This window comes from Parasteatoda tepidariorum, chromosome 7 (genome assembly GCF_043381705.1).
Source record: "Parasteatoda tepidariorum isolate YZ-2023 chromosome 7, CAS_Ptep_4.0, whole genome shotgun sequence".
NCBI lineage: Eukaryota > Metazoa > Arthropoda > Arachnida > Araneae > Theridiidae > Parasteatoda > Parasteatoda tepidariorum.
The window spans coordinates 41731734-41758434 of NC_092210.1; the positions used below are offsets into that span (position 1 = coordinate 41731734).

At 30.3% G+C, this 26701-nt stretch overlaps 1 protein-coding gene across 1 annotated transcript in view; it reads right to left on the reverse strand.

Annotated features, from left to right (window-relative positions):
- The window catches only part of LOC122268367 (fatty acid synthase), a 94456-nt gene that overhangs the window by 65808 nt on the left and 1947 nt on the right, over window positions 1-26701 (reverse strand). The window contains exons 2-7 of the mRNA XM_071183757.1: window positions 20300-20476; window positions 17540-17695; window positions 14540-14704; window positions 8236-8436; window positions 6800-6922; window positions 872-1105 (exon numbers count right to left, since the gene is read on the reverse strand). Coding sequence (XP_071039858.1) covers window positions 872-1105; window positions 6800-6922; window positions 8236-8436; window positions 14540-14704; window positions 17540-17695; window positions 20300-20476 — 1056 coding nt within the window. The remainder of the gene's footprint in view (window positions 1-871; window positions 1106-6799; window positions 6923-8235; window positions 8437-14539; window positions 14705-17539; window positions 17696-20299; window positions 20477-26701) is intronic.

A 26701-nucleotide genomic window follows, 5' to 3' on the forward strand; every position in this document is an offset into this window, starting at 1 on the left:
TAGTATTTTTTATTTTCAAATTTAGTGGATAACAATTGTAAAAAATGAGTGAAAACAATCCCACGGACAATGCGACGGATTTAAGGTTACGTCAAGATACGTCTCTTGTGAATATCAATTGATTGTTAGGTTTTCTCTTCTGAAATTGTATTATGACGCATTCACATACATTATTAATACAAATGCATTTTCCAGGGCGAAACGATGAAGCAACCACAAGCACTTACACTGGTTCAAGAGGTCGACGAGGGAAAAATGCACAATATTACCGTGATTACAGAGTACGGAAGCGAGCGGAGCAGGAAAAAGAGTCGTTGACTAGAACTAGTGATCCTTTACGACTGCTGATTTTTCTACAATTAACGTCGCAGGTTGCGAAGTTTAACTTCTTCCGCGCGGAGGGACTCCACGCACTATTTTTTTTTTTGTAACTATTTCATGCAATTTTTCATACTTAGCAATAAGGTTTAAAACTTTTAGAGGTTTCAGGGACTGACAATACATTACGAAAGAAAACAAATACTTTTAAAGACTCTATGCCAGAAAATCAAATAATAAGCTTGTAACTTATACCGATTGCTTTGGTTGCTATTTGCAATAACTGCACAAAATTTCATAAACCTGGCTTAAATATTCATGGAGATTCAGACACTTTTATAAAAAATAAAAATAAAAATTCTTATTTTTTTTTTTTATAATTTTAAAAATATCCAATAAAATTAAGCAAAATTTTTAATTAAGAAATAATAACACAAAATAAAATTATTGTTTTAGAACTTGGAGAAAAAAATTCGCTCCAAATTGCGCAAGATATGACTGTTCAAATCATACTGCTTTATTTTTTGGGAGCTAAGGATAAGTAAATACTTACCAGAGGATGCTTCAGTGTGGCCGATATTACTTTTCACCGAGCCGACATAAATGGGTTTTTTTCTGGTACTCGTACAGTAAACACTTTCTATAGCTGTAAGCTCTATACGATCCCCTACTGCTGTACCCGTGCCATGTGCTTCAATGTAATTAACTTGATCGGGATGTAATCTAGCTGATTGCAATGCGTGCCTGTTGAGATATTCTTGCATTTTATGAGAGGGCGCACCTAATCCTAAAAAATGTTGTCAACTTTTAGTCTATTGTAATGCATGATGTAAAGTAAATAATTACACTACACAAACAAGAAGAAGAACAGCTCGGCAAATTTACTTTGAAATGAAATTTGGAATATTAGTACTAGAACCCTTTAAATATGATAGTATAATAGTACCTTTAAAGTACTTAAAGTACCCTAAGCGTTGTCGACTTTTAGTCTATTGCAATGCATGCAGCAAAGTAAATAATTACACTAACAAGAAGAAAGAACGGCTCGACAAATTTGCTTTGAAATGAAATTTAGAATGTTGGTACTAGTAAAATTATATTTTATTATTAAAATTATTTTTTACATCAAATTACTAAAATTAAATTTAAAATTGTGTGCGAAAAATTCTTCGATTCGCTTTAGAATTTTCCAAGTTATGGCTAAATATGCAGAGAGAAAAATAAGGAGGCAGGGACCAAATTTTCGACGGCACTGCTAATATTGGTACCATATCGCTGGTTCAAAGTTAAAACGACACTTCTGCACTCACTTCTCATTCAAATAACATTAGAAGTGAGTGCAGAAGTGTCGTTTTAACTTTGAACCAGCGATATTTTCCTAATTGAAGTTACCCCCTACATAAAGTCAAAATCCCGAAATCGCTGAAGAAAAAAAAATTTCATCTTTAGATGGAGATATGTTAATACGAAAGTGATGTGCCGTTAATTTTTGTTCTAGGTATGACAAAAATAGAATTATTTTCTCCTTTTTAATCCTTTTCCAGTTTTTTTTAATTAATTTATTGTTTTTTATTTTTTCAGTTTTGTCTTTCTTAGTCCAATTATGTGGTAAAAAAAAAGAGATAAATTTTGTGCAAACTTCTATGTTGCAAAAACAGCATTTTAAAAATTTTAAACTTGTAATGTAACCTGTTGCAGTTTTTAAGCAAAATATAAATAGCTGCTGGGAAAGTTTTTTTAAAATTTCGATTGACCACAAATTCTATTCGGAAATAAGTTTTGCTTTAACTGCAATGAAAAAATTTTAAAACATATATTGTTATCAAGTAAAGGGTACTATAGCTAGTCCAAACTGTGAAAATTTTAAGTGCTATTTACTATTCTCATACACGAAAGTTAGAAAACGAAACATAGTTGTGGTGTGATCATGGGATCACCACAATGTTTACTTTTCCCAATACGTACTGGGCTGTCTCCAACAGGAGCGCCCTCTTCCTTGCCTTTGCAGGATCTCTAGGGCTCGACTCCTAGCTCGTCTTTAGAGATTCTTGCAACTGTTAAGGAGGGGACGCTATCTTTTGGAGATAGACCAGTATTCCCCGTGGAACTCTCAAGTGTGTTGCTGCTTCCTCTTTTTGAGTGGCGTTTTTGATTTCCCCCCTGTGTGCTTCAAGTTCGTAATAATTCATATATAATTCTACTTTTTCAATTCCATAAATTCAACAAATTGCTAATAATCTATTTCGTAAATTTTAACTGCAGATGTCTCAAATATGCTGATTACATAAATTTAATATTTTACTCCCTGAAGCACACAGGGAGGACTCGACACGTGGACGTGTTGGAATTTTAATTGATATACTTGTCATGAACTCTTATTATGTTTAAACTTTGATTCCCGACGAAATAAAGAAAGGATAAGATATTGTTCATTGTTTCCTGTGAATCACTTAGCCATGCTGTCCCGTGAGATGTCTTCACCGAGTATAGTATAAGTTCCTGATCAGGAGATCAACCTTAGGTAAAGTCTTTTTTGCGCCACATCGTTAAGGAGCACCTGATGAAAAGTTTGGAACCTGGCGATCATTATTCTTCTCTCTCCACTATGTGGTCCCCCCCCCCGTGGCAATAGTGAATAAAACAACTATGTTCTATGACAGAATTCGACATACCTCAGCATGAACAGTGCTTATAACCAGATCTTTATAAACACCTCTTACACGTAAAACATAATGCATTTCAAGTTGGTTGAGTCGGTTCTGTCCTCATCTTCGTAACATACTTTGAAAATTGGAGGAAGCAGTGAGGAGATGAAAAACAATTAATTGAAATAACTTCAAGTTTCATCACGTAATCAAGCTGGCTTTGTTTTAATCTTGCCATTGATTTGATAGAGTTCTTGNAAGTTATTTATTTATTTAATGATTGATTATTATACACAATTTTATTCTGTACATATCAGCAACAAAAAAGCTTTTGTTTCCTTCTGCAGTGGATAAAAAGAAATAATTTAAGCAATTTATGGTTCATCTAACATAAAGGCTTAAGTTGAGTTACTTACTATTAACTTAAAATGACTGTTTTTAAAACGTCTAAGGTAATATGTCATTTTCCTGGCATTCAAGATTTGGTGAATTTCTCTTTTATTTTTTTTTTGAGCAAATGTCAATAAACTACACTGCTGTCTATAAGATATTAATAAGTGTAGCTAAAGAAGTATGCAAAAAAAATTTTAGATTATTTTGAAGACTTTAAATTTAAAAAAATGTTTTGGTCCGAATTGTCATGTTTCGTGAGAATCACCCATATATTGGTTAACTCTACTTTGGCAAATGATGTAATAAATTCAATTAATAAAAACCAATTTAACTATCGTAAGCATTATTTACAAACATCATACTTTTATTGAATGATTCAATTGTTACTGTAGTTTAAATATCAAGAAATATCTAATAATTTAAAAAATACACTAAAATTTAATAAAATTACATTTTAACTGTTTGTAAACAAGAAAGAAAAGTCTTTATTAAAAAAAAGGAATAAGAAACAGTTTACTGCATGATTTGATCCCCCAAATTTCTTGTTGTTAGGCAGGTTATTGAGCTGCCTCGTTATTGAGATGAAGAAACAAGTATATAAAGTACGCTTATATTTTCAATTGCGTTTTTCTCGAAATTAATTATGCTCTATTATTTTAAGGGGTAAACAGGCCAAATTCCATCTTATGCTGAATTTTCTAAGTCATGTCCTCTCCTTATAAAATAGCTTTTAAAAATAACTATATATATAGCTTGAGGTGCTCTTTGGTACAGTCCAGAGGTACTTAACCTTCAAACTAGTTTTGTTCAAGTAAAAAATTTAAATTTTTTCTATGAGCCACATATATATTTTGCTTTTACCGTTTCAATTTAAAATTTAGTATATATTCGTAATGTATAGTTCGTTCACCAGGAGTTGGCACTTGGCTTCGCCTTCATCACGTGGTATCCGGCTATACTATATTTTGCTACTTTTGGAAGAAGAATGTGAACAATCCTGAACAAGATTGCTATTTGCCGATCGTATGACAAAAATGTTTACTACGCAATCTTTATGTGCATTTTTTTAATATTAAATATTTCATAATTTTTGTGATATTTCTCTTTTTGAATGAATAGTTTGTTCTTTTTTAAACATTTTGCTGGGAAAACAGCAGTTTTTAAATTAAAAATATATTTAACTAGCTGTGCCCTACGTGCGTTGCAACGCTTTCAGTTTGAATTTTAATTTTGTATTTAAGTGTGTAAATGAGATTTGCGATTATGATTTGAAATGAGAATTTTATTTAATGGTGAAAAAACCAGTGATAGTCTCAGCAGTTAATTCTCTAGGATATCGTTAGTGCATTTTCAAACAGACATGTATGGTGATGCACCCGGACCATGAAACATATTTTGGTTGATGATCTGAAATAAGTCTGATTAATGGTGACATCAGGTATTTCTGCTGATATGAGCTGACCAATTTAGCATGGAGTGAATTTTTCAAAAAGCCAAATCATGTGGCAATCCTCTTTTTTGCCATTCAATAGAATACTTTCTACACTTTCGTTTGAATTTATATTATTATTTCAAATGAAATACCAATAAAATAGAAATGGTATTTTTTTATTATCATTGTAAAAATTATATTTTGTTATTAAAATTATTTTTTACATCCAATTACTAAAATTAAATTTAAAATTGTGTGCGAAAAATTCTTTGATTTGCTTTAGAATTTTCCGAGTTATGGCTAAATATGCAGAGTGAAAAATAAGTAGACCAAATTTTCGACGACACTGCTAATATTGGTACCATATCGCTGGTTCAAAGTTAAAACGACACTTCTGCACTCACTTCTCATTCAAATAACATTAGAAGTGAGTGCAGAAGTGTTGTTTTAACTTTGAACCAGCGATATTTTCCTGATTGAAGTTACCCCCTACATAAAGTCAAAAACTCGAAATCGTTGAAGAAAAAAAAAATTCATCTTTAGATGGAGATATGTTAATACGAAAGTGATGTGCCGTTATTTTTTGTACTAGGTTTGACAAAAATAGAATTATTTTCTCCTTTTTAATCCTTTTCCAGTTTTTTTAATTAATTTATTGTTTTTTATTTTTTCAATTTTGTGTTTCTTAGTCCAATTATGTGGTAAAAAAAAGAGATAAATTTTGTGCAAACTTCTATGTTGCAAAAACAGCATTTTCAAAATTTTATAACTTGTAATGTAATCTGTCGCAGTTTCTAAGCAAAATATAAATAGCTGCTGGGAAAGTTTGTTTAAAACTTCGATTGACCGCAAATTCTATTCGGAAATAAGTTTTGCTTTAACTGTCTGGAAACATTTTTAAAACATATACTGTTATCAAGTAAAGGGCTTTAATGAAGATTTGAGTGCTATAGCATTTTCAAATTTTTATAACTTGTAATGTAATCTGTCGCAGTTTTTAAGCAAAATATAAATAGCTGCTGGGAAAGTTTTTTTTAAATTTCGATTGACCACAAATTCTATTTGGAAATAAGTTTTGCCTTAACTGTCTGGAAACATTTTTAAAACATATATTGTTATCAAGTAAAGGGCTTTAGTGAAGATTTGAGTGCTATAGCATTTTCAAATTTTTATAACTTGTAATGTAATTTGTCGCAGTTTTTTAGCAAAATATAAATAGCTGCTGGGAAAGTTTTTTTTAAATTTCGATTGACCACAAATTCTATTTGGAAATAAGTTTTGCTTTAACTGTCTGGCAACATTTTAAAACATATATTGTTATCAAGTAAAGGGCTTTAATGAAGATTTGAGTGCTATAGCTAGTCCAAACTGTGAAAAATTTAAGTGCTATTTACTATTTTCATACATGAAAATGAGAAAACGAAACATAGTGAATAAAACAACTGTGTTCTATGACGGAATTCGACATACATTAGCATGAACAGTGCTTATAACGAGATCTTTATAAACGCCTCTTACACATGAAACATAATGCATTTGAAATCGGTTCTGTCGGTTCTGTCCTCATCTTTGTAACATACTTTGAAAATTGGAGGAAACAGTGAGGAGATGAAAAACAATTAATTGAAATAACTTCAAGTTTCATCACGTAATCAAGCTGACTTTGTTTTAATCTTGCCATTGATTTGATAGAGTTCCTGCGCGTTCATCTCTGATTATTTAATAGTTTGCATACTTTGACCTAATTCGTATGATTTTTTTTATTTTCTTTTCTGCAAAGAATCTAAAAATATTAATTAAATTAATTTAAAACTATCAAAACTTTAGCTGAAAATCAACGACATATTCGGAAGATTCATCAACATCATAAGCTATTAGAAATTACAAATAAGGTGGGAAAAACGTAGATATTAAGCTCATTAAAAATATAGATAAAATGCGGAAGTATTGGTAAATTTCGCTGCAATATTGATATATTAAGTTTCATTTTATGTATCAAAGTTTTAATTACCTTCTTGCACAAAACCAGATGTAAAAAATGCAGAGGAAAGAACAGATGCATAAGCTCGTCTAGCTGTACAAGCTTTTTGCAAAAAAATAGCAACAACTGCATCACTTCTAACAATCCCATTAGCTAAAAGGAAGAAAAAATAAAAAAAATAAACAAGCAAAAGTATTTGCAAGCGTGAATCCACTTCTTATGCATACACTCAAAGTTTTCGTCATTTGAATTGAGTGAGCAAAAAATTATATTAATTTTTTTTTCTTGGATTAAGAAGTTCCGTTCTCTGCTCCTCACCATCGCCTCATTAACCCATAATTGCTCCTCATTTCTTTTTATTCAGGATAAATTTCAATAGAAATAATAAATCAAGAATAAATAATTCCCGATTGAAAATTTAATCATGCCTACAAATTGTTAGTTCTGAATTTATCTCGAATCAGACAAATCTAAAAAAAATAAACTGAAAAAAATTTAAAACTATTTTAGACCGAAAAGATTTAAAACTATTTTACACTGAAAAGATTTAAAACTATTTTAGACAAAAAAAATTAAAAATAACAAAATATTTCATATATTAAGTGTGGGCGTTATTTCTTAAACTTATTTTCTTTGCTGGGCAACGCACCATAACACAATATATTTATATCAACATTAATATCAATTCAATTTACATAAAATAATTATCTGAATAAATTTTCAATCGTGACTACATATTGTTTGTTCTAAATTTTTCTCGAAACAGACAAATTTAAGAAAATTTCAGTGAAAAAAATAAATTCATAGCAAAAAAATCTAAAATTCTGAAAAATTTTTAATTAAAAGTTTGAATATAGGCTTATAATTGTTTTAAATTCAGAAGTTAAAATTAAAGCAAAATTTGACATTATTAATAATAAAAATAATAAACGGAAAGAAGAGACTTCCAAATATTCGAGATGAAATAAAATCATATTTTCTTCAGGGGATAATAATTAAATTAAATCGATTTTTGTTAATATTTTAAATAATCCTATTTAAACTTTTCTTATAAGAAACTCATAACAATTGATACTCAGTTGAAATATAGAGAGGTTTGAAGATTTAAAATCTTTCCTAAATTTCAGTACTCTAGCAAAATGATTTTTGAAAAAAAAATTAATAATAGAAAATTTGTGATATTTTTTTTATATAATGAAAACTTTCGTCTGTATTATATCAGTATAATGTCAAGCAGTTTTGGGTCTAATTTAATATCATTAGAGCTTTACATTTTGTTTTGAAAGTATTAATTAACCAAGGAAGTTTTTAAACGAATACATATTTCCTTTTCAGTTACTTGGAATCATTTATATAATAGTCTATTATGCTAGAATAGATAAATCTGAGATAATTAGGTATCACTTTTGCATAATTAAAGTCTGGCCATTTTGTATGATTACACAAATATAACTATTAACTCTTACCTCTCTCATCAAAGGGCTTACAAGTACACGTAGGAGAAAGTATACCATTCTTATTCATAAGAAAAATTATTTCTGGACATAAGTTAACTTGGGAACTGTTAACAATTGCTCCATCGATTTCTCCTCTTTGTAATGCCTTATAGGCTGAATAAAATGCGGATAAGGAGGAAGAGCAACCTGTGTCTTCTACTGCACTTGGACCTAAAACGCATTAAAAACTAACAATAAAATCATGTTATAAAGTAATAGGGTACTACAAACATAGGTAACTACGCAGCCTACATAACATCCCCATTTATATAGAGTAAACTAACCAGTAAAGGAACACCTAAGCTTCGCTTGCCTTTTAAAAAATCATTTTAATTTCAAAATTCGTAATTTTAGTTAAATGACAGTGTCAGCATATTTGTTACTAATAGCAAATTATGCAAAAAAATTGTAGAGAACTTTCATAATATTGTTTTAAAGTTTTGGAGGTTCAAATAACAAGTAGTAAAAAGACCAAGAGAAGGAACAGCTCCTACCAGTGAATGAACACCCAGTAAAGGAACACTTAATTTGGGTTATTTTTTAATGCTTATGAATTTATAAGCCATACAAATATTTAAAAACAAGCCTATTCTTGAAATTACAGCATATAAATACTTGGAAAATGTTAACTTTTTTTTTGTAATTATGAATTGAAAATTAAAGTGTCAACATATTAACACATACTGTTCATTCACTGGGAAATCTATGCCCAGTAAAGGAGCATGCCTGTTCCCTCACTGGTTATAGGTTGTTTTCCGTATTTTTAACATACTTTTGATGCGGAACATCACTAACGGTGCAAGAAACTAAAGTTTATATTTTATTTTCATTAACTTAGAAAAAAACCCAGTAAAGGAACACTTGTTCCTTCACTGGTTTTTCATCATTTGGTAATCCAGTAAATAAACACCCCCTTATCTCAGTACTTGCTTATGCTATGATGCTTGAAATAAATAAAACTTAACTTCAGTAACTATATTTTGAATTCTCTTTTTCACAGTGAGAAAAATAAATTCCACTTCAAATATATAAATACAAATACTCAGCTTATAATTTTCTCAAAGAAAAAAGGTGTTGCAGAGATAATAACAAATTCACAAATTTTTCCAGAGAAGTCTATTTGACCAGGTAATCCAAAACATTGCTAGATGACTTCCTATTGTTTGGCAGTAAGCTATTGTTACCAATCAATCTAAAGAAAAACTTTCAAATTCTTATTTTTAATCAATATATATGAAAGGTTCCTTCACTGGTTGGTTTACCCTATACAATATGCAACAAAATTATGAGACTACTCTGGTTTTCGTGACTTTTATTGCAAGTAATAGAAATTTTCCAAAATTAAATTAAGTAATAAAAAACAAAATATATGCATATTATTTTCAAGGTATATGGATAAATACAAATATTTTGTCAACAATATCAAAATTTTCCCCTCAAATATCTGTTAGAAAATTGTAAGATTACCACAGGTAAAATGAGTCTGATAGAAACAATCAGAACACATAAAAAACAATCCTGCAAATGTTGCAAGCTCGTGAATGCTTGACGGAAAGTGAAAAAGAGAGAGACCGAGATTAACATAGCAAAGATGCATTGAGGAAGATCTTAGTAGAGCAGGATTATGGATGGGATGAAGCGCGTTGCCTGGTTAAAGAGAAGAGTGTGTGGCGAAAACGACTCGAGGTCTTATGCGCCAGTTCTGCAAGTAAGTACAGGTTAAAGGAAGTTTTTTTACAAAGCTCAAAGGATGTTGATCCCCCATTTTTCTGGATAACTCGATTTTTCATTGACTCAACCAAGTTTTCAAGCTAAGTTTTAGGTATTTTGTCCCATTTATTCATGATAACTACTTCTAGGTCATATATAGAATCATATTGTAGTTATTTGCATATACTTGTCTAGCCATGTCTGTAGAATGAAGATCAGGAATACAGCTTGGCGGGCTTAGAACCTCGTGTTTTTGCTTTCTGAAAACAATTTTTAGTTGGTTGGGACACATGGCATGGCGTATTGTCTTGCTGAAATATCCAGCCTCTTAGATGTGGACGAAAAGGTATAAGGGGTTGATAAAGTAATTGTTGATAACAAATAGAGTCCATTTTTTCAGAAATTCGCTACATGTCGCATTTACCGTCATAGGCAAAAGCCCCCACACCATTTCCGACTCACCACCAATCTACCTACCGAAGAAATCGCGAAGTTCTGTTCTCATTCCAGTAGTGTTTATCACCGTAATTTCCTTATTTTGTTGGAAAAAATAATATTTTTCTAAGCAGCATCTCAGGTCACGACCACTTTTGCCCACTTCAACCTCTCTTGTTTAAGATGCTTTAGCAGTCTTTTCTTAATCTTCGAAGAACAACATTTGAATTTGATTTCAAAGTGCACTAGACTGTTGTGTGGGGGTACCTACTTCTCTGCTGAGTTATTTTGCCAGTAAAGTTGCAAGTTTGAAAGGGTATCTATTGACCCGAACTGATAACTTACACTTCCTACCGAATCTTTCATATTTTTCATAAGGGCCGGGATAGCCTGGTTGGTAGGGCACTGGGCCCAAGTCCAAGAGTTCGTGGGTTCGATCTTTGAAGACTCCCCGTGTAGTAAATGGTGACTGGTGCATGTTAAATTTGTCGAGTCGCAAAGTCCTGTATGCTCCCATAACAAGTCAATACCTTTGGGGTACTGATCCAGGAGTTCCCTTGTCTTCTGGATTGGTTCAAAATTACAAGGCTACGGAGTTGAACATTAGTAGTCGTAAACCCAAAATTGGGTCCGCTGTTCAACAACGGATATGTATATATATATATTTTCCATAAGAATATCTTTTGCTTAAAAACAGCAGTATGTTCGTATTTCACGTTCCGACTTTCTAAAACTTTTAAAAAGACAAATTTTTCTAGCTTCTAGATCAGATAATTCTTTTTCACGTGGCAATTCCAATTTTCTTTATAATATTATTTTTTGCATTTATTTTCTGCGATACAAAATCGCAATTCACATATGATTTTCAAAGAAAAAAGATTTTAAAAAAAGAAATAAGTGGTTCTATATTTATGAATCCTCTAGAGTTTAAAAAACTGGTAGCAGTGTGAAACTAACTCAATTTTTTTTCACTTTTTGATTTATTTGTGAAAGTATAACTTATTTCAATTGCTTCACTATTTTAAAATTATTCATTTCATTCATTTTATGTAGTGTAGAAATGTACAAAAAAATGAGCTATATTCGGGGTAGTCTTATAGTTTTGTAACACACTGTGTATGTGTATATCACCTATGAATTTTAAGAAATATAGCACGTTTTAGCACCCCATTTTAACAGCACGATAAATACATTTTAAACGCAAAAAATAAGTTTTTATTTCTTTATTTTTAAAAGAAATCTAATCCATATAAAAAAGGCAGATTCAGCACTTTTACTTAGTAAACATCACATGTGTTTTATACAGCACAGATACTACGGAACAATTTTCGGTTCTCAAAAGAGTTTGTGAAAAATTTAAGTACTTAATTATGCCGGATGCAATAAGAAATATTTTCCTCTAATATAAAAAATAACCTGACCTGCATATTTCCACATTGAGAGTGATATGGGTGCAAATTTTAAAATTTCAGATAAAAAAAAGTTCACTTGATACACAGAGATGGAAGCCTGTTTGATTTAAAAAGAATTTTCGAAGACAATAGTTTTAAAAAATTGATTTTGAGATAGTTTCAGGGCTCTATTCTTAAATGTAAAGACAATCAAAGAAGAATGCTTAGACAAATTCAGAATTTTGATATTTTAAATATTTTATTTTTTATTATAAATAGGTGCGAGTTGAAATCCTAATACCTCTTTTGCCAGAAATTAAAGATAAGCATTCAAGTTAAAGAAAAAGTAAATCATAGCAAATTCGGATTAAAAAATTAGATATCGAGGTAGTTTCGGGGTTCTATCTTACTTATTCTTCAAGAATGCTTTCAGATTTTTTTTAAGTAAAAATTCCTTTCTTAAATGTAAAGATAATCAAAGAAGGATGTTTAGACAAATTCAGAATTTTGATATTTTTAATATTTTATTGTTTATTATAAATAGGTGCTAGTTGAAATCCTAATACCTCTTTATCGCAAAAATTAAAGATAAGCATTCAAGTTAAAAAGAAAAAATTATAGCAATTTGGATTAAAAAATAAGATATCGAGATAGTTTCGGGGCTCTATCCTACCTATTCTTCAAGAATGTTTTCAGATTTTTTTTAAATAAAAATTCCATTCTTAAATGTAAAGAAAATCAAGGAAAAATGTTTAGACAAATTCAAAATTTTGATATTTTAAATATTTTGAAGTTTATTATAAATAAGTGGTAGTATAGAAATCCTAATACCTCTTTTTGCGAAAATCAAAGGCAAACATTCAAATTAAAAAAAAAGAAAAGATTATTTCATTCAAGAATTCTTGAAGAATAGGTAAGATAGAGCCACGTTTCGTGGCTCCATCTTACCTATTCTTCAAGAATGCTTGCAGATATTTATTTTTTTAATGAAAATTCCAGTCGTAAATCAAAAAACAATCAAAGAAGAATGCTTAGACAAATTTAGAATTTCAATGTTTTAAATACTTTTATTCTGAATACGTGGAAATGGGAATCCTAATACCGCTTTTTCGCAAAAAATTAAAGGTTAGCATTAGGTAGGCCACATGGATCATGAAAGTTAAGTCTTCACAGTTTTGTGACTTACAGCATGATGGTCAAGATGTGGTCACCACTGTACAAAGACAAAGTTTACTTTCCTGATAAGATGGTACCCTCTTTTTTACAGTTAAGCATTTGATTATTACCATCTTTAGATAAAAATACAATATATAAGTGAAGTAAGTAAAAATTTAATAATTAGAGCAAAAAGTGTACAGAGTACTTTGTTTTCATTGTACTAAATACAAGAAATAGCACTTTGAGACATATTTGCTTTGATAAATTTTGATAATGATTGTCTTAAATAAATAAATTACGATGATATCCATAAATTAAAATTATTGAAAATTCCTTTAAAACTCATTTTTTAATTTTAAAAATATTAATGAAATTTCATTTGAAATTTTATTATTGTCTAGCAGAAAAAGAATAGTAGGGGGAGAGTGTGGTCAATTGTAACAGGGTACGATTGTAATAGAGCAAAAATTTCGAGTGTCGGGTTCTGGATTTGGTTCTTAGGTGGCGCACAAGGTGTATTTAATAAATCTACATGTACACCCCTGCTGGCAACCATTTTTATGTTCCTTTGAAAGAGTTACATCACAAAAGATATTTTCACGCTACGTAAGTACTTTTTTTGGTATTAGAATATTATATTGTAACAAAGTAATTTTGTTTAAACAAATAAAAATTATTAACCGAATATGTAAGTGGACACCTTAATTAAAATTTCAAAAAAAAGAAAGATTAGTTTTGTTAATTAACTAGCATTTTTTTTAACAAATGAAGCTGAAATGGCGTCTTGGGGACGATTGCAACAGCTGAAAATAAATAATCTTATGTTTACAAACCATTACTTAACTCTTTAAGAACCACCAATAGTTTCCTATATCATTTATATTATGTTGCATGTGCATTATTTTATTTGTCACCTTTCACAGCATAAATTAAAATTTTTAACCCCTTAAAGTTAAAAGCTTAACCCTTTAGGTCTCTGCTCATTATTATTTTTACTCCTAAAATATCACTACTATTTTGATCAATAAAAAAATATATCACTACTATGATAATATGTTTAATTAACCATGTTTTTCATTGAATTAATGAATTAATTCAATGAAAATTCGATAAGTTGAATTAATGAACTACTACAATTGACCCCGTAAGTGGGGACAATTGTAACAAGTGCACGACTGTCAAAAAATGTTAATAACTAATATAATAGCATTTAAAATAAGGTCTTTTTTTTCTAGTAGAGGATAGTTTACTTTACTCGTCTGTCAATTAATACTGATAATATATTGGATTTTTTGTTAGTTAAAAATAGTTAAGTAAAAAATGCTACAATTGACCCCACTCTTCCCTACCTGGATATGAGTAATAAATTAATGTATTTTGAAACAAACATTTTACACTTTTCATAATTACTTTGCGTTATAACATATAACATCCTCTATCCTATTAATTTCCTTAAGTAAGGAAAATAAATTGTCAATTAAGCGATTTTTATGATGTCTCATTCTTTTTATCTTTATAAAAATTCATAAACTTATATTTGATGGTAAAAATATTTGTAAAACAGTTTTTATTTCACTTACCTAGCAAATTGAAGAAATAGGATATGCGGTTGGAATTTAAAAATCTGTTATAACTATATTTTTCCAAATCCAAATCTGTTTTGAAAGCCATATAAAATGAATCGTTATTAACATTCGCCCCATATACTCCAATATTTGCACCACTAACACTTGGAAGATCATATCCTGAAATTATAAGAACAAATTGCTTCAAAATTAAGTAAAGTAATTTACTTTTCAGCATAAACTATCAAACTTACTTGGGGAGGTAGAAAATGTTATTTTTAAAAAAATAAGGTGGTTTACTACACTTGGATAAGACAGCAGTGGCAAAAAAGCCAGGATGTTCCAAAATTAGAATGACTAGTTCAGAAGAAGACGTGGTGGCTCAGGGAACAGAGTGCTTGCCTCCCAATGAGGGAAACCAGGTTCGAATCCCAGCGATACGAATTCCGCACCCTACTTGCACCGAATACATTGCTGATGTAAAATATCTTCTGTGGTAGACGGATCATGGGTTAGAGTACTTGCGAGTCGGGGGTTCTAGCATACTTGTGAGCCATGGTGGGTAAGGGAAAAGAGCCTCCTATTGAAGTGACTCAAGTTCGAATCTCAGCGTTGGCTGGTTTATACGAATCCTGCTCTCGGTTCACTTAAACCCCAGTGTTAACATAAAATATCCTTCATGGTAGATGGGTCATGGGTTATAATTATTTTGCCTTGTGGCTAACCATGGAAGGTTTCCAAGGTTTTCCTCCCCCTTCAACGCAAACGCGTAATAGTTCCATCAAAAAGTCGTCCAAGATTGCTTGTTTCTCCCAATGCTTAATTCAAGAGTTCCCTTATCTTCTGAATTGGATTCAGATTTACAAGGTTACGAAGTTGAACATTGATAATCGTAAACTCTGAATTGGATCCGCTGTTCAACACCTACTTTAAAATATAATATGAAATTCGAAGGGGTGATGATAAAAAGCATCAGAAGGATGGAAATTTTATTTCCAATGAACTGCACAATCGGTCTTGCCGATGAGCAGACCTAGTGCGTTCTCCAGAGGTGGTATCCACTCTTTCAGGACCACTACAATGGGTGAGTTACCGTTGGACAAGTTAATTTGGACGTCTAGTTTCTGCCACACTAGATGGCAGCACAGAGACTCTATTTGGATGCTAAAGTGCACTAATAATTTATTTTGCCGGAAATGCCAAGAGCCAATAAGGCACTGCAGGGATCTTTTACATGCCGCATAATGAAGGATGGAAATTAAGAATAGAAAATAGGGTAAAAAAATACAAGGTCTCCACTGGTGACTATTTGCTACTAAAATCGTGGCGACTCTGGCAACTATTTTTCGAACAAAAAAAAACCAGCTATAAAGCACTATTTTCATAAACCTGGTAGCTAATTTCATTAAAAGAAGCCTATTTAAAACAATATATTTTTGCCAAATCTAAGTATTCATTCTTGTAAAAAATATCAGGATTTATAAAACCGTGGGGAAATGGTCATTAAAAAATGATAAATAGCAAACAATAAAATAATTTTAAAAATCATATTTTTTTCTGTGGGTCTGCATGAAAAAATTAATAAATAAAATCTTGTATGCAACTTATAAAAATTGATTTTATATATCCCAGGTTAATTTTCCAGATATTATGTTCATTTTATATTAAGTTTATCTTTAAATGTGTTTCAAGAATTTCTAACAAATTTTTTTTTAAAGAAAACAAAGGAAAAGGATTGTTTGGAAAAGTATTTGGATTTTTTTTGTTTGTTTTTTGTTATTCGAAAACTACCAACTTTTCATCTGCTTTCCTTAAAAAAATTTCTAACAAATATGCAGCGGCGACTTTTTACAACACATTTTAGGATAGATTTTACACAAAACGAAAATAATACCTGGAAAATAACCGAGAATATATAAACTCCATTCAAAACCCACGGAATAACCTTAGAATAAAGACCTTGATTTAGGTTATAAGCAACAAACAACAACAAAATAAAGGTAAAACCTTATAAACAATCAGATAACTTATCAAATCATTTTTGGAATATACTTATATTTTTTTCATTCATCACTGAAATGCGGACGATTTGAGAATGAATGCAGAATGAAATGCGAATGATTTAAATATTTATTTTCTTCATTGATTAAATCTTCAGGCTCTACCAAAAACCAATTCTTCGACTAATTTGATCGAACCTCTTCTAACCTAAATATCTTAAACTAGTGGGCTGCGCCCCCTGCTCGCTACCGCTCGCCAACCCCCGGAAATTGCTCGCAATCTTATATGTTTTGCTTCGCAAACCAAGCTCGCTTCGCTCACCACTAACTTAGGTACATTGAAAATGCACAAAATTCTAAGAATTCAAAACAATCATTCAAATCCATATAGAAACTTTTTTTTTAAAAAACATTTACATCTTTTTAGTAAATACTACGTCATTAAAATAAACTTGAATTCAAATAAATGACATGTAATTCGTTAAACCTATTAGAAATGTGCTGTAGTATAATTCGTGATATAAATCAAAAATCCTCAAATAAATTCGTAATATATAAATTCGTGAAAAAAAAGCGCTTTCGACAAAATACTAAAATAGAGATCTATCGACAAAGACTACTCACTTCTGCCTAGCTTAATAGTATGAGATTGCCGCAGCTGATGCTCTCTGGTTATTTCAGTTTCCGTTTTTAAAAGCGCTATATGTTGAGCCACCTCAGTTAGATTTGGCAAGTGACATTTTTTAGCGGCAATCATTGGTCGATTCGCCGTGTAAGAGAAATAGTAACGTAAACAAAACAAAGCAAACGTTGCCACCGGCGGAAAAGAAATACAGCCAAAATTTGGAAGCCACGTAAGAGAATTATATATCTTAGATATTAGACCAATATTTTCTCAATCCGCACCGATAAACAATATAATTAAGTAAACTATTAGTTTAATAGTGGAGCTTACTGACTAAATTAAAAGTATTAAACGGTTTGAAGTAATAGTTTAAAATGAAAATATACTTACCAGCATCTGCGATTGCCTCATAACTTACTTCCATCAATTTTCTACTCCCCGGATCCATAGAATTGATTAAATTGTGTGCCATACTGAAGAAATCAACTTCGAATTTATCTACGTTTTTAATACATCCTGTTCCTCCAATTTTATTCTCATATGGACCTGTGAATAATTTATACGAGAAAAATAAGAAACAGTTTGGAATAACATAAGCAACCCATCTCCGAACGGCATAAAAATACTCCTTACTTCTATTCAAACTGAAGATTTTGACCCCATTGATTGGACCTTTTGTCAACGTCATTTGTTACTTCTTTCTGTAGCAACTACCTAGCATACTTACACCGAAGAGCCATTACATTATGACCACCCTGCTAATAACATGAAGGACCACCTTTAGCCCTCAAAACGGCTAGCACCCACCGTGGCATTGATTCCACAAGGTGCTGATAGGTAGTCTGAGGTATCTGCTACCAAGCGCTCACCAACTGGTCCTTCAATTCCCTCACATTGCGAGGGGGTAGCGCGGCAGCACGAATTTGGTTTTCCAAGCAGGACCACAAATGCTCTATTGGAATAAGGTCAGGTGAATTTGGGGGCCAAGAAAGTCACTGGAATGTTCCTCGAACCAATCCATGACGATTCGACCCTTATGACATGGTGCATTATCCTGTTGGTAAACACCATCCCCGGCAGGAAAAACTGTTGCCATGAATGGGTGAACCTGGTCTGCAACTATGTTCAAGTAGCTTAACAGACGTCAGGGATTGTTCTATGAGGATTATGGGTACTAATGTGCCCCATGGAAACATTGTTTCTGGGCTAGAAACCATGAAAACCTGGGCGAGCCCATTGTTATAGATGGAGGGTGGTCATAATTGTAGGTCTTTTAATATTAAATTTGAAATGATTATATTTCCCATATTAGTTTTGATTTGTGATTCCAATTGTAGGTCTTTTAATATTAAATTTGTAATGATTATATTTCCCATATTAGTTTTGATTTGTGATTCCAATTGTGGGTCTTTTAATATTAAGTTTGTATTGATTATATTTCCCATATTAGTTTTGATTTGTGATTCCAATTGTAGGTCTTTTAATATTAAATTTGTAATGATTATATTTCCCACACTAGTTTTGATTTGTGATTCCAATTGTATGCATGTCTTGACCAGGAATCTAAAAATTGACGTTAAGGTTGGTAATTACGTAAACACCCAGTAAAAATGCCATTCTCTATATTATTGCTTTTATCATTAAGAATTGTATTTTCAAACATTCCACACCGCTATAGAGCTTAAAATATTTAAAAAGTCTTCAAATAGAAACATTTTCTCTATATAATTGATATAAACACATTGTGATGCGATATTTTTACACTAAATCACTTAATTTAAAGAAAACAAACTTTCAAAATAAAATACAGAGCTGCATTTTTTTTTAAATTCCAGAAAAAAAGGAAATTTCTTAATTACACAAATAAAGAAAAGAATTGAACATTTTCATCAAGAGGCCAATTCGAATAGTGTGGAATTTAAAGTAATGCTATTTGGCTACACAAATGCTGCACCATTTTACTTTTTTTTTTAACTTTTCAGAAATTATTCATTTCTAAATTCTTTTTAAGCATTTTTTATCGACTAAATAACATAAAAAATTAGAATTGAGATTTTTAAGAGAATCTGATGATTCCAAATCTATAAAAAATTTTCATACCTTACAATTCCAAAATATTTTGATCACTAAAAATTTACTTAATGAAAATTATTTATTTTATCTAAATATCTCATATTATTTAAAGTTTGTCCTTAGATTGCGGATTTATAACTTTCTTCAAAAAAATTATTTTAATTTAATGCCTTTTAATGTAAAAACGCTCACCCTAATGTAATATTAAAAAAAAAACTTTCTACAGTTACGGTGGTAATACTATAAAAGTCACCTTTTTAAAAAGTGGCCCATTTTAGTGGGTTTGTTCGGAGTGGGTTAACCCATTTAGTGGGTAAAACGGTATGTTTCGGAATAAAAATAAGAATACTTGACCGTGGTTACCATTAATTGTTTTATATATATTTGTAGGACATTTATTCGAGGTATAGCTTTAGCTATAACATTTTACTGAATGAAAATACAACTAATAGTTCAAAAGTTATAAGGGTGATACGATTTCGTTTTCCAACTATACTTGAAGCACATATACTGAAAATTTCTACAAAATCGCAGAAATAGACATAGAAATTAGTCGTTTGCTGAGTCAGTTCACGAAGAACACAATAATACTTGCTTTAAAGCAATTAAAGAATGAAGGGACAGGATTTTTCGAAATCTAAAACTCAGCTATCCAAGCCTGTCCGATTCCTAAACATAACTGGTCTCAAAAAATGAATTCATTTTTGGTATTTTAAAACAATAAAAATTCAGTATTGATAATGCCTTAATTTATAAGAAGACTTACTTTTGACGAACACAAATGTTTCTTTGAAAAGAAAGAAAGGTAGTCCTAGAAAAAAAAAAAAAGAAAAAATCCTTCCTCGGATTAACCACTAAGATTTGAAATTCTTTCAAAACTTGATGTTATCAGTAGGTAATTAAAAAAAAAATTCGTAATTATATTTACTTGTGTAATTTTTTTTATCGACTATTATTTTCCATTACGTTTTTCGAGATTCGCCTACGTTCCGTAATTTATTTTATAATTCAATAAATAAATAATTTGAAATCGCGGTGTGAGTTATCCTGGTCGAAAATCTATGAACTAAAACTTACCAATTGGAATTCTTTCATTGTCACAAAGTAAAAGTTCTTTTCCAGAATAAAGGCCTTCTTTGAGTTCCTTTATATTATCACAGCAAGGAAACCGGCCTGCCATACCACTGATGACAATGTCATCAGGATCAAAGTCTCCCACGCAATATTCATGGTAATCCTCTTTACATTCTTGAACTACAAGAAGAAGAAAAAACTTACATTTGTTTGAATGTGTCTTTTACCACAATGCCTTAACTTTTTTTAATGGCAGCATCCATCCACCATCTATTTTTTCATTCATTTACCATCTACCAGTCAATCCCATCCAAATAACAACTTTAGAAAAATATTATTCTTAAACTTTATTAAATAGTACGTATCAAAACTTTAACATGAATCGAAAAATGCTCCTCTACATCAACTTGAATGGAAACACTGATCCAATCTAATGAATGCTCCTTAACTATTGGACTTAAATTTTTTAGATCCCGGCTACAGCCCCATATTTTGAATCCGTTAAAAAAAAGGTATGTTAATTCAGAGAAAGTATGTTTTTGCGTATCCTGAATAAATATCTCGATTTGGGGTCCTAAAATGTCTTGTAAATTTTGGACACATCGAGCTCCTGGTAACTTATCCAAGTATTCGATGTGACTGCTTCAAACTTATCAATACTATCTTGCTCCAAACAACCGACTTTCTGTCTTTGATTTCCAACCGACTTTCTGGTTTCGTGTATTTTTCATCGTGCTGATTCACTTTTCCTGTTGACTCATTAGTATGAGACACTGTTTTAACGAATTTCTTCACAGTCAAAACAAACATGGAACTCAATCAGAAGTGCTGTTGGCACAGTCACCACAAGTGAAAACACGATAACAACTAATCAACAAATAGCGATTAAGCTGCTTTTGTAAGACTTGATTGTAAACTGGATCAAAAGTGTCTTTGCGAATATTAAGATTGCTGATTCTGCAGTATAGGATTTTCAAATGCTTATATAACGTTTAATGAGAAGTATTTTCCAAGGTTTCTTGTTTTCAGTGAATAGAAATGTTTACTTTGAGCTTGAAAAACTGGGATAACGCACTTCCAAAATTTAGGAAGCAACTTGGCTGTGTACAGCTGGCAGAAAAAAGATATCACACTGAATAACTTTCGCTCTAATGATCGGATTTTCACGAACAAACTGTCAATCTAAATTATTCCTGGGGGTGACCTCAAATATGATAATTAATTAGCGCTAACTATTAATTTAGTTACGAAATCATACACAAAAACGCACTCTCTCTGAATAAACATATTTTTTTTAGTCTGGTTCCTTTCATCGACAATCATTTCCTCCACATGTCGTTTCAACGACACCACTTCATCGACACATCATTTCACCGACTAGGTCATTTCGCCGAAAGGCCATTTTGTCGACAGGGTTGTTTCGTCGACAAGGTCATTTCGTCGACAGGATCGTTTCGTTGACAGGGTCATTTCGTTGAAAAGGTCGTTTCTTCGTCAAGGTTGTTTCGTCGACAGGGTCGTTTCCTCAACATTGTCGTTTCATCGACAGGGTCATTTCGTTGACATTGTCGCTCCATCGACTGGGTCGTTTCGATCACATGATTGTGTCGTCGACAGGGACATTTCGTTGACAGGGTAGTTTCATCCACTGGGTCATTTCGTCGGCAGGTTAATTTTATCGACAAGTCTATAGGTCAACAGAGCTGTTTGTCGGCAGGGTTGTTTCGCCGACAGTGACATTTCATTAACTTGTCATTTCGTCGATAGGGTTATTTCATTGCCATGCACAATTCTGAAACTATTTTTAGGTTTGTTAGGTTTTACGTCATTTCTTTTTCTTCATAATTTAGTAAATATTTTCGTGTCTAAATTTCTAAAACTTAGTCTAAAGCGAAATAAGTATCCTATGTTGCAATTACCAGAGAAGAAGCATTTTTTTTTTAAATTTTAAATATCCTACTCCTTTTGCAGACATCACGTTACAGAAATGGAATACTTGCACATTTGGTATTCAAGTTGCCGCTTAAGCATATTTATTTCTGAGTTTGACTGTTTTGATTTAATTTTATTACAGGTTTTTATAGATTAGCATGGCATAAAAAAATGCAGTAACCAAATCTTTATATAGCAAGTAAAGGAAGAGATAAACAAGGGGAAACATATACTGAATTAATAAATCAACGAAACATCAATCCGATATTGTTGGATACAGAAATCATTTTAGAACTGAAAATTGCATTTTTAATTCTTTTTTTGTTTAATAAACTGACAATTAGAGTGGGAGCTTATAACGGAGATCTAGCTTTTAATAAAGCAATGCTCATTAATGAACAAGGATTATCCTCAGATGATAATTAAGCATAATGAGTCCTTTTGTCGACATGGTTATTTTGTGAATTTTTTTTTTTTTTTTAGTGTACTGGGTAGTTTTGCCGATTCATTGATTTCGTCGACTAAGTCATTTTTTTGGGTCGTTTCATCGGTAGGGTTGAAGAAAAGAAATATGGATAAAAAAATATCGAACGAAATATTAAATCGGGGTAAATAAAAAACAAGTGATTAGATTTATTGATAAGTAAAAATAAAAGTTTGCAAAACCTTTATTTTGTTGCAGAGCACAAGCAACTATTTATTTTTGTTAACGTATCAGCGACAAGTTGTTAATACATAGATTAGAGTCAGGGCACATAATTTAGTTTTATTTCTAATATTATTACATTATTTTTAGAATATCGATCTCTTGGTTTATATAACAGGTATAAATGCAAATATGAAAGAAACTAAAACATTAATGAAATTCACTATCTTTTATATTTTTATATGTGAATAATGCTTCTCATTTTTTAAATATCTAATTAAATGCGATTTTTGTCATCAGCATGAAATTACTTTGACGTACTTAAAATAGTGGAGCGATATAAAGTAAAAATGTATCATAATTTTTCACAAAAACAATAAAATCTTCACTTTTGTGAGTACATGATATGAACATAATTTCGAGTTAATGGTGTATTTTATATTGTATCTCCGAAAGTTATGCGGAAGCGAGGACAGGGATAAAAGGATATTTGGAAAATTTTGGTGTTGTTTTGAAGTTTTTTTTATGCTGATTCGAATGAAATGAATAGAATTAATATTGTTTTGATAGAACTAATAGTTAAGAAGTAATAAGGGTTTCATGTGCACTGTTAGAATTACACTAAAGTTATGGTGAAATAACCGGCAGCAGTTAGTCCATCCAATTAACCGTTTAGATAAAATTTCGAAAATTATAGGGAAAAACAAAATTTATTACAAACAAAATTACATTTATTATGAACGAAATTTTAGGGATAATCACTTTTACAGCTTTAATCGAGTCTTCTGGGCAAGAAAGTTTGAAGAAACAAAAAAAAAAGGAGCCAGGAAAATAAAATATAGATATAGTAATTTTAATGCACATTTACAAGGTTTTATATAATTTACAATATTTCTTTTTTCTATAACTCATGGAATTGTTGAGTGTTAAGTGTTTATGTTTACGATTGAAATTTCGAAAGTAGAATGTGAAAATGGAATGTCCCCTAGCACCAGGAATCGAAATGAAATTGTTCAAAGACAACTATTTTAAACAAGTTAACGCTTCCTTCTTACTCGAAGTTGTTTAAAAAGGTATTTTTTATTTATCGTTTCCAAAGTTTATTCTACATACATTTTGGGGTATACTTCAGGCATATTTCGATTGAGTTTATTTTTACACCCTTATTTGTTTTAAATTATTAAATAACTTGCTTAAAATAAATTATTCAAGCTATATGATTTAATGCATTTATAGTATAATAGTAAATGGGGCTTCCATCGTATATCCTTAACTTTGATACCGCTATCATTATAGAAATGGAATAAGCTCAGATAAATAATAATAGTTAAATTTTTCTCGTTTTTGCTTTAAGGACAATTCTAGAAATAACGAAATTATTGAGTAGGTTCTTTGGAGCAATATAATTCTTATTCTTTTATGACGGAATAAAGGAAAAATTGGTTTTCACAGTTTCTGTAAAAAGTATGTTAACCTTCTTGTCACGTATTTTTTTTTTTTTTTTTAATCAAAATAAGTTCAAAAATTGCGTATTTTTTATTGCATTTTTTTAAAAAATCAGATGATGATTCCTAAATTGGCACGGCTTCGGATTTTTTTTTATAAATATTAAATCTTAGTAATTGCTGTTTAAAAAAATAAGTGATTTTCCTATTAACAAATTACGCTATAATAATATCTTGGGAATCATACTAAAGTTGAAAAATAATTTTAACAAAAGTAAATTTTTTCAACATGTTTTTTTTTTAAAAAAAATAGATCTTTTTCTTAAAATTAACTGCGTAATATGTAATTTTAAATGTCAGAATAAAATCGCGGTTAGAATTTGTTCATTTAAAAAACAAAGCAAACAGTTGCGGTTTTTTGAGTTGCTCTAATATGCATTTACTTTTCACGAAACTAAGCAAATAATAAATGATAAAGCAAATAAATAAATTATTTATTTGTTTAATCTTAGAGAAAAGGTGTGCAGTTATTTACGCGGTTAGAATTTGTTCATTTAAAAAACAAAGCAAACAGTTGCCGTTTTTTGAGTTGCTCTAATATGTATTTACTTTTCACAAAACTAAGCAAATAAGAATTAATAAAGCAAATAAATAAATTATTTATTTGTTCAATCTTAGAGAAAAAGTGTGCAGTTATTTACTACGATCATTGAAACACTTAGCACTGAGTAATTTTTACATAGAAATTTTTTTTTTAAAAATCTTATCCGCTAACTGGCCATAGTTTTGAGACACGAAAAAAAATTAGCAATTACTTACAGCGAGTGTTAATTTAAGGAAAACTTAAGTACCAATAAAAATTAAACAAAATAATTTATTATCGGGGGGAAAATATACGTAGTAGCATAAAGGGAGATTTAAAGATATAATGAAATAATTAGTTGGATAGTTCTGTGAATCACACGTGGGTAGGTAATTAAAAGTTTAATTTCACAATTAAATTGTTAAGAAGACATTTAAGATACTGAAATATTTTAAGCAGCTTAAAAATTTTGGCTAACGAAAGCTCTTTATGTTCTGTATCTTTATACTCCGTGCAGTGACTTGTAAAACATCAACACTATTTTAGATCATCTATGTTAAAGTCACACGAAAAAAAAAGACAATAATTTATCTCTATTTTTCGAGTATGCTTAGTAAATAATCAGCTGTTTTGCATCAAACAATTTTAAACAGCAGAATTTTTTAATTTCTTAACAAGGTCTTACTTTTAGCTAGCAGGCAATAATTCTAAGTTTTCTTTTAATAAAAAATTGACAATAATTTAAAAAAGGAACTTTACTTTTAAGGAAAATCTGAATAATTACTGTAGTAAAAAAATGATTAGTATATTAATGAAAAAATAATACACGTGGTAGCGTAAAAAATATAAGATTTTTAAAAATGTTAAAATTTAATTAAATAGTTGGTAAAATAGTTCTGCGAAACAAGCACGCGGACAGGTGATTAAAAAATTTATTTTAAGATTAAGACGACATATAAGATGTTGAGAAATTTTAAGATGCTTATAAAAGTTGACTACGTATTCGTAAATGATAATAAAACATATATTGAAGAAATTGATAAATATATTATTCCAAATCTAAGCATACGTATGTATATTATTGAAATTATATCAAATATTGAAAAAAAACTGAAAAATAAAATATTATCACGTTAAATCCAAGCACAATCTGATGTATATTCATATTCTATCAGAAGCATGCTTTTATAAAACTCGAAATTCGTTGAATAAAATGTTTTTATTCAATAAAATGTTTTATTGAAACTTCTTTACTAAATTACAAATAAAATTTTAGTCGACTAAAAAAGAAACCTCATATTTTATAATTTGAAGAAATAAAAAAAAAGTTTAGCAATCGACTGTTAGCGAAAAATATTTTAATTGAAATTTTACACAATGCGCGAGTAAGTCAAGTTCCTCGTAAGTTAACCACATTTTAATATCAATCGCCCAATTAAAATATTTCTTCATTTTCACCAAATTATTTTTTTAAATACTTAATTTTAATTTTTCTCAGCTTCTACTAAATAAGAATAGTTTGAACTTTAAATTTCTCAATAGAGAGATAAGTAGATTAATATGATAAAAAAATTCATACCTTATAATTAAACATTTTTTCATCCTCAATTTAATTAAATAATAGAAAATAATAAATAATCATTAAAAACAATTTTTTGGAGGAAATTATCTTTGGTAAATTATGAGTGGGTGCAATTTTTTTTAAATTGCTTAAGTTTTAAAAATATGGCAAAAAATGCAAAAAGTGAAATTAACATTAAGAGGTCCAAACTTTGAATCGTTCTCCTGATCAAACTATG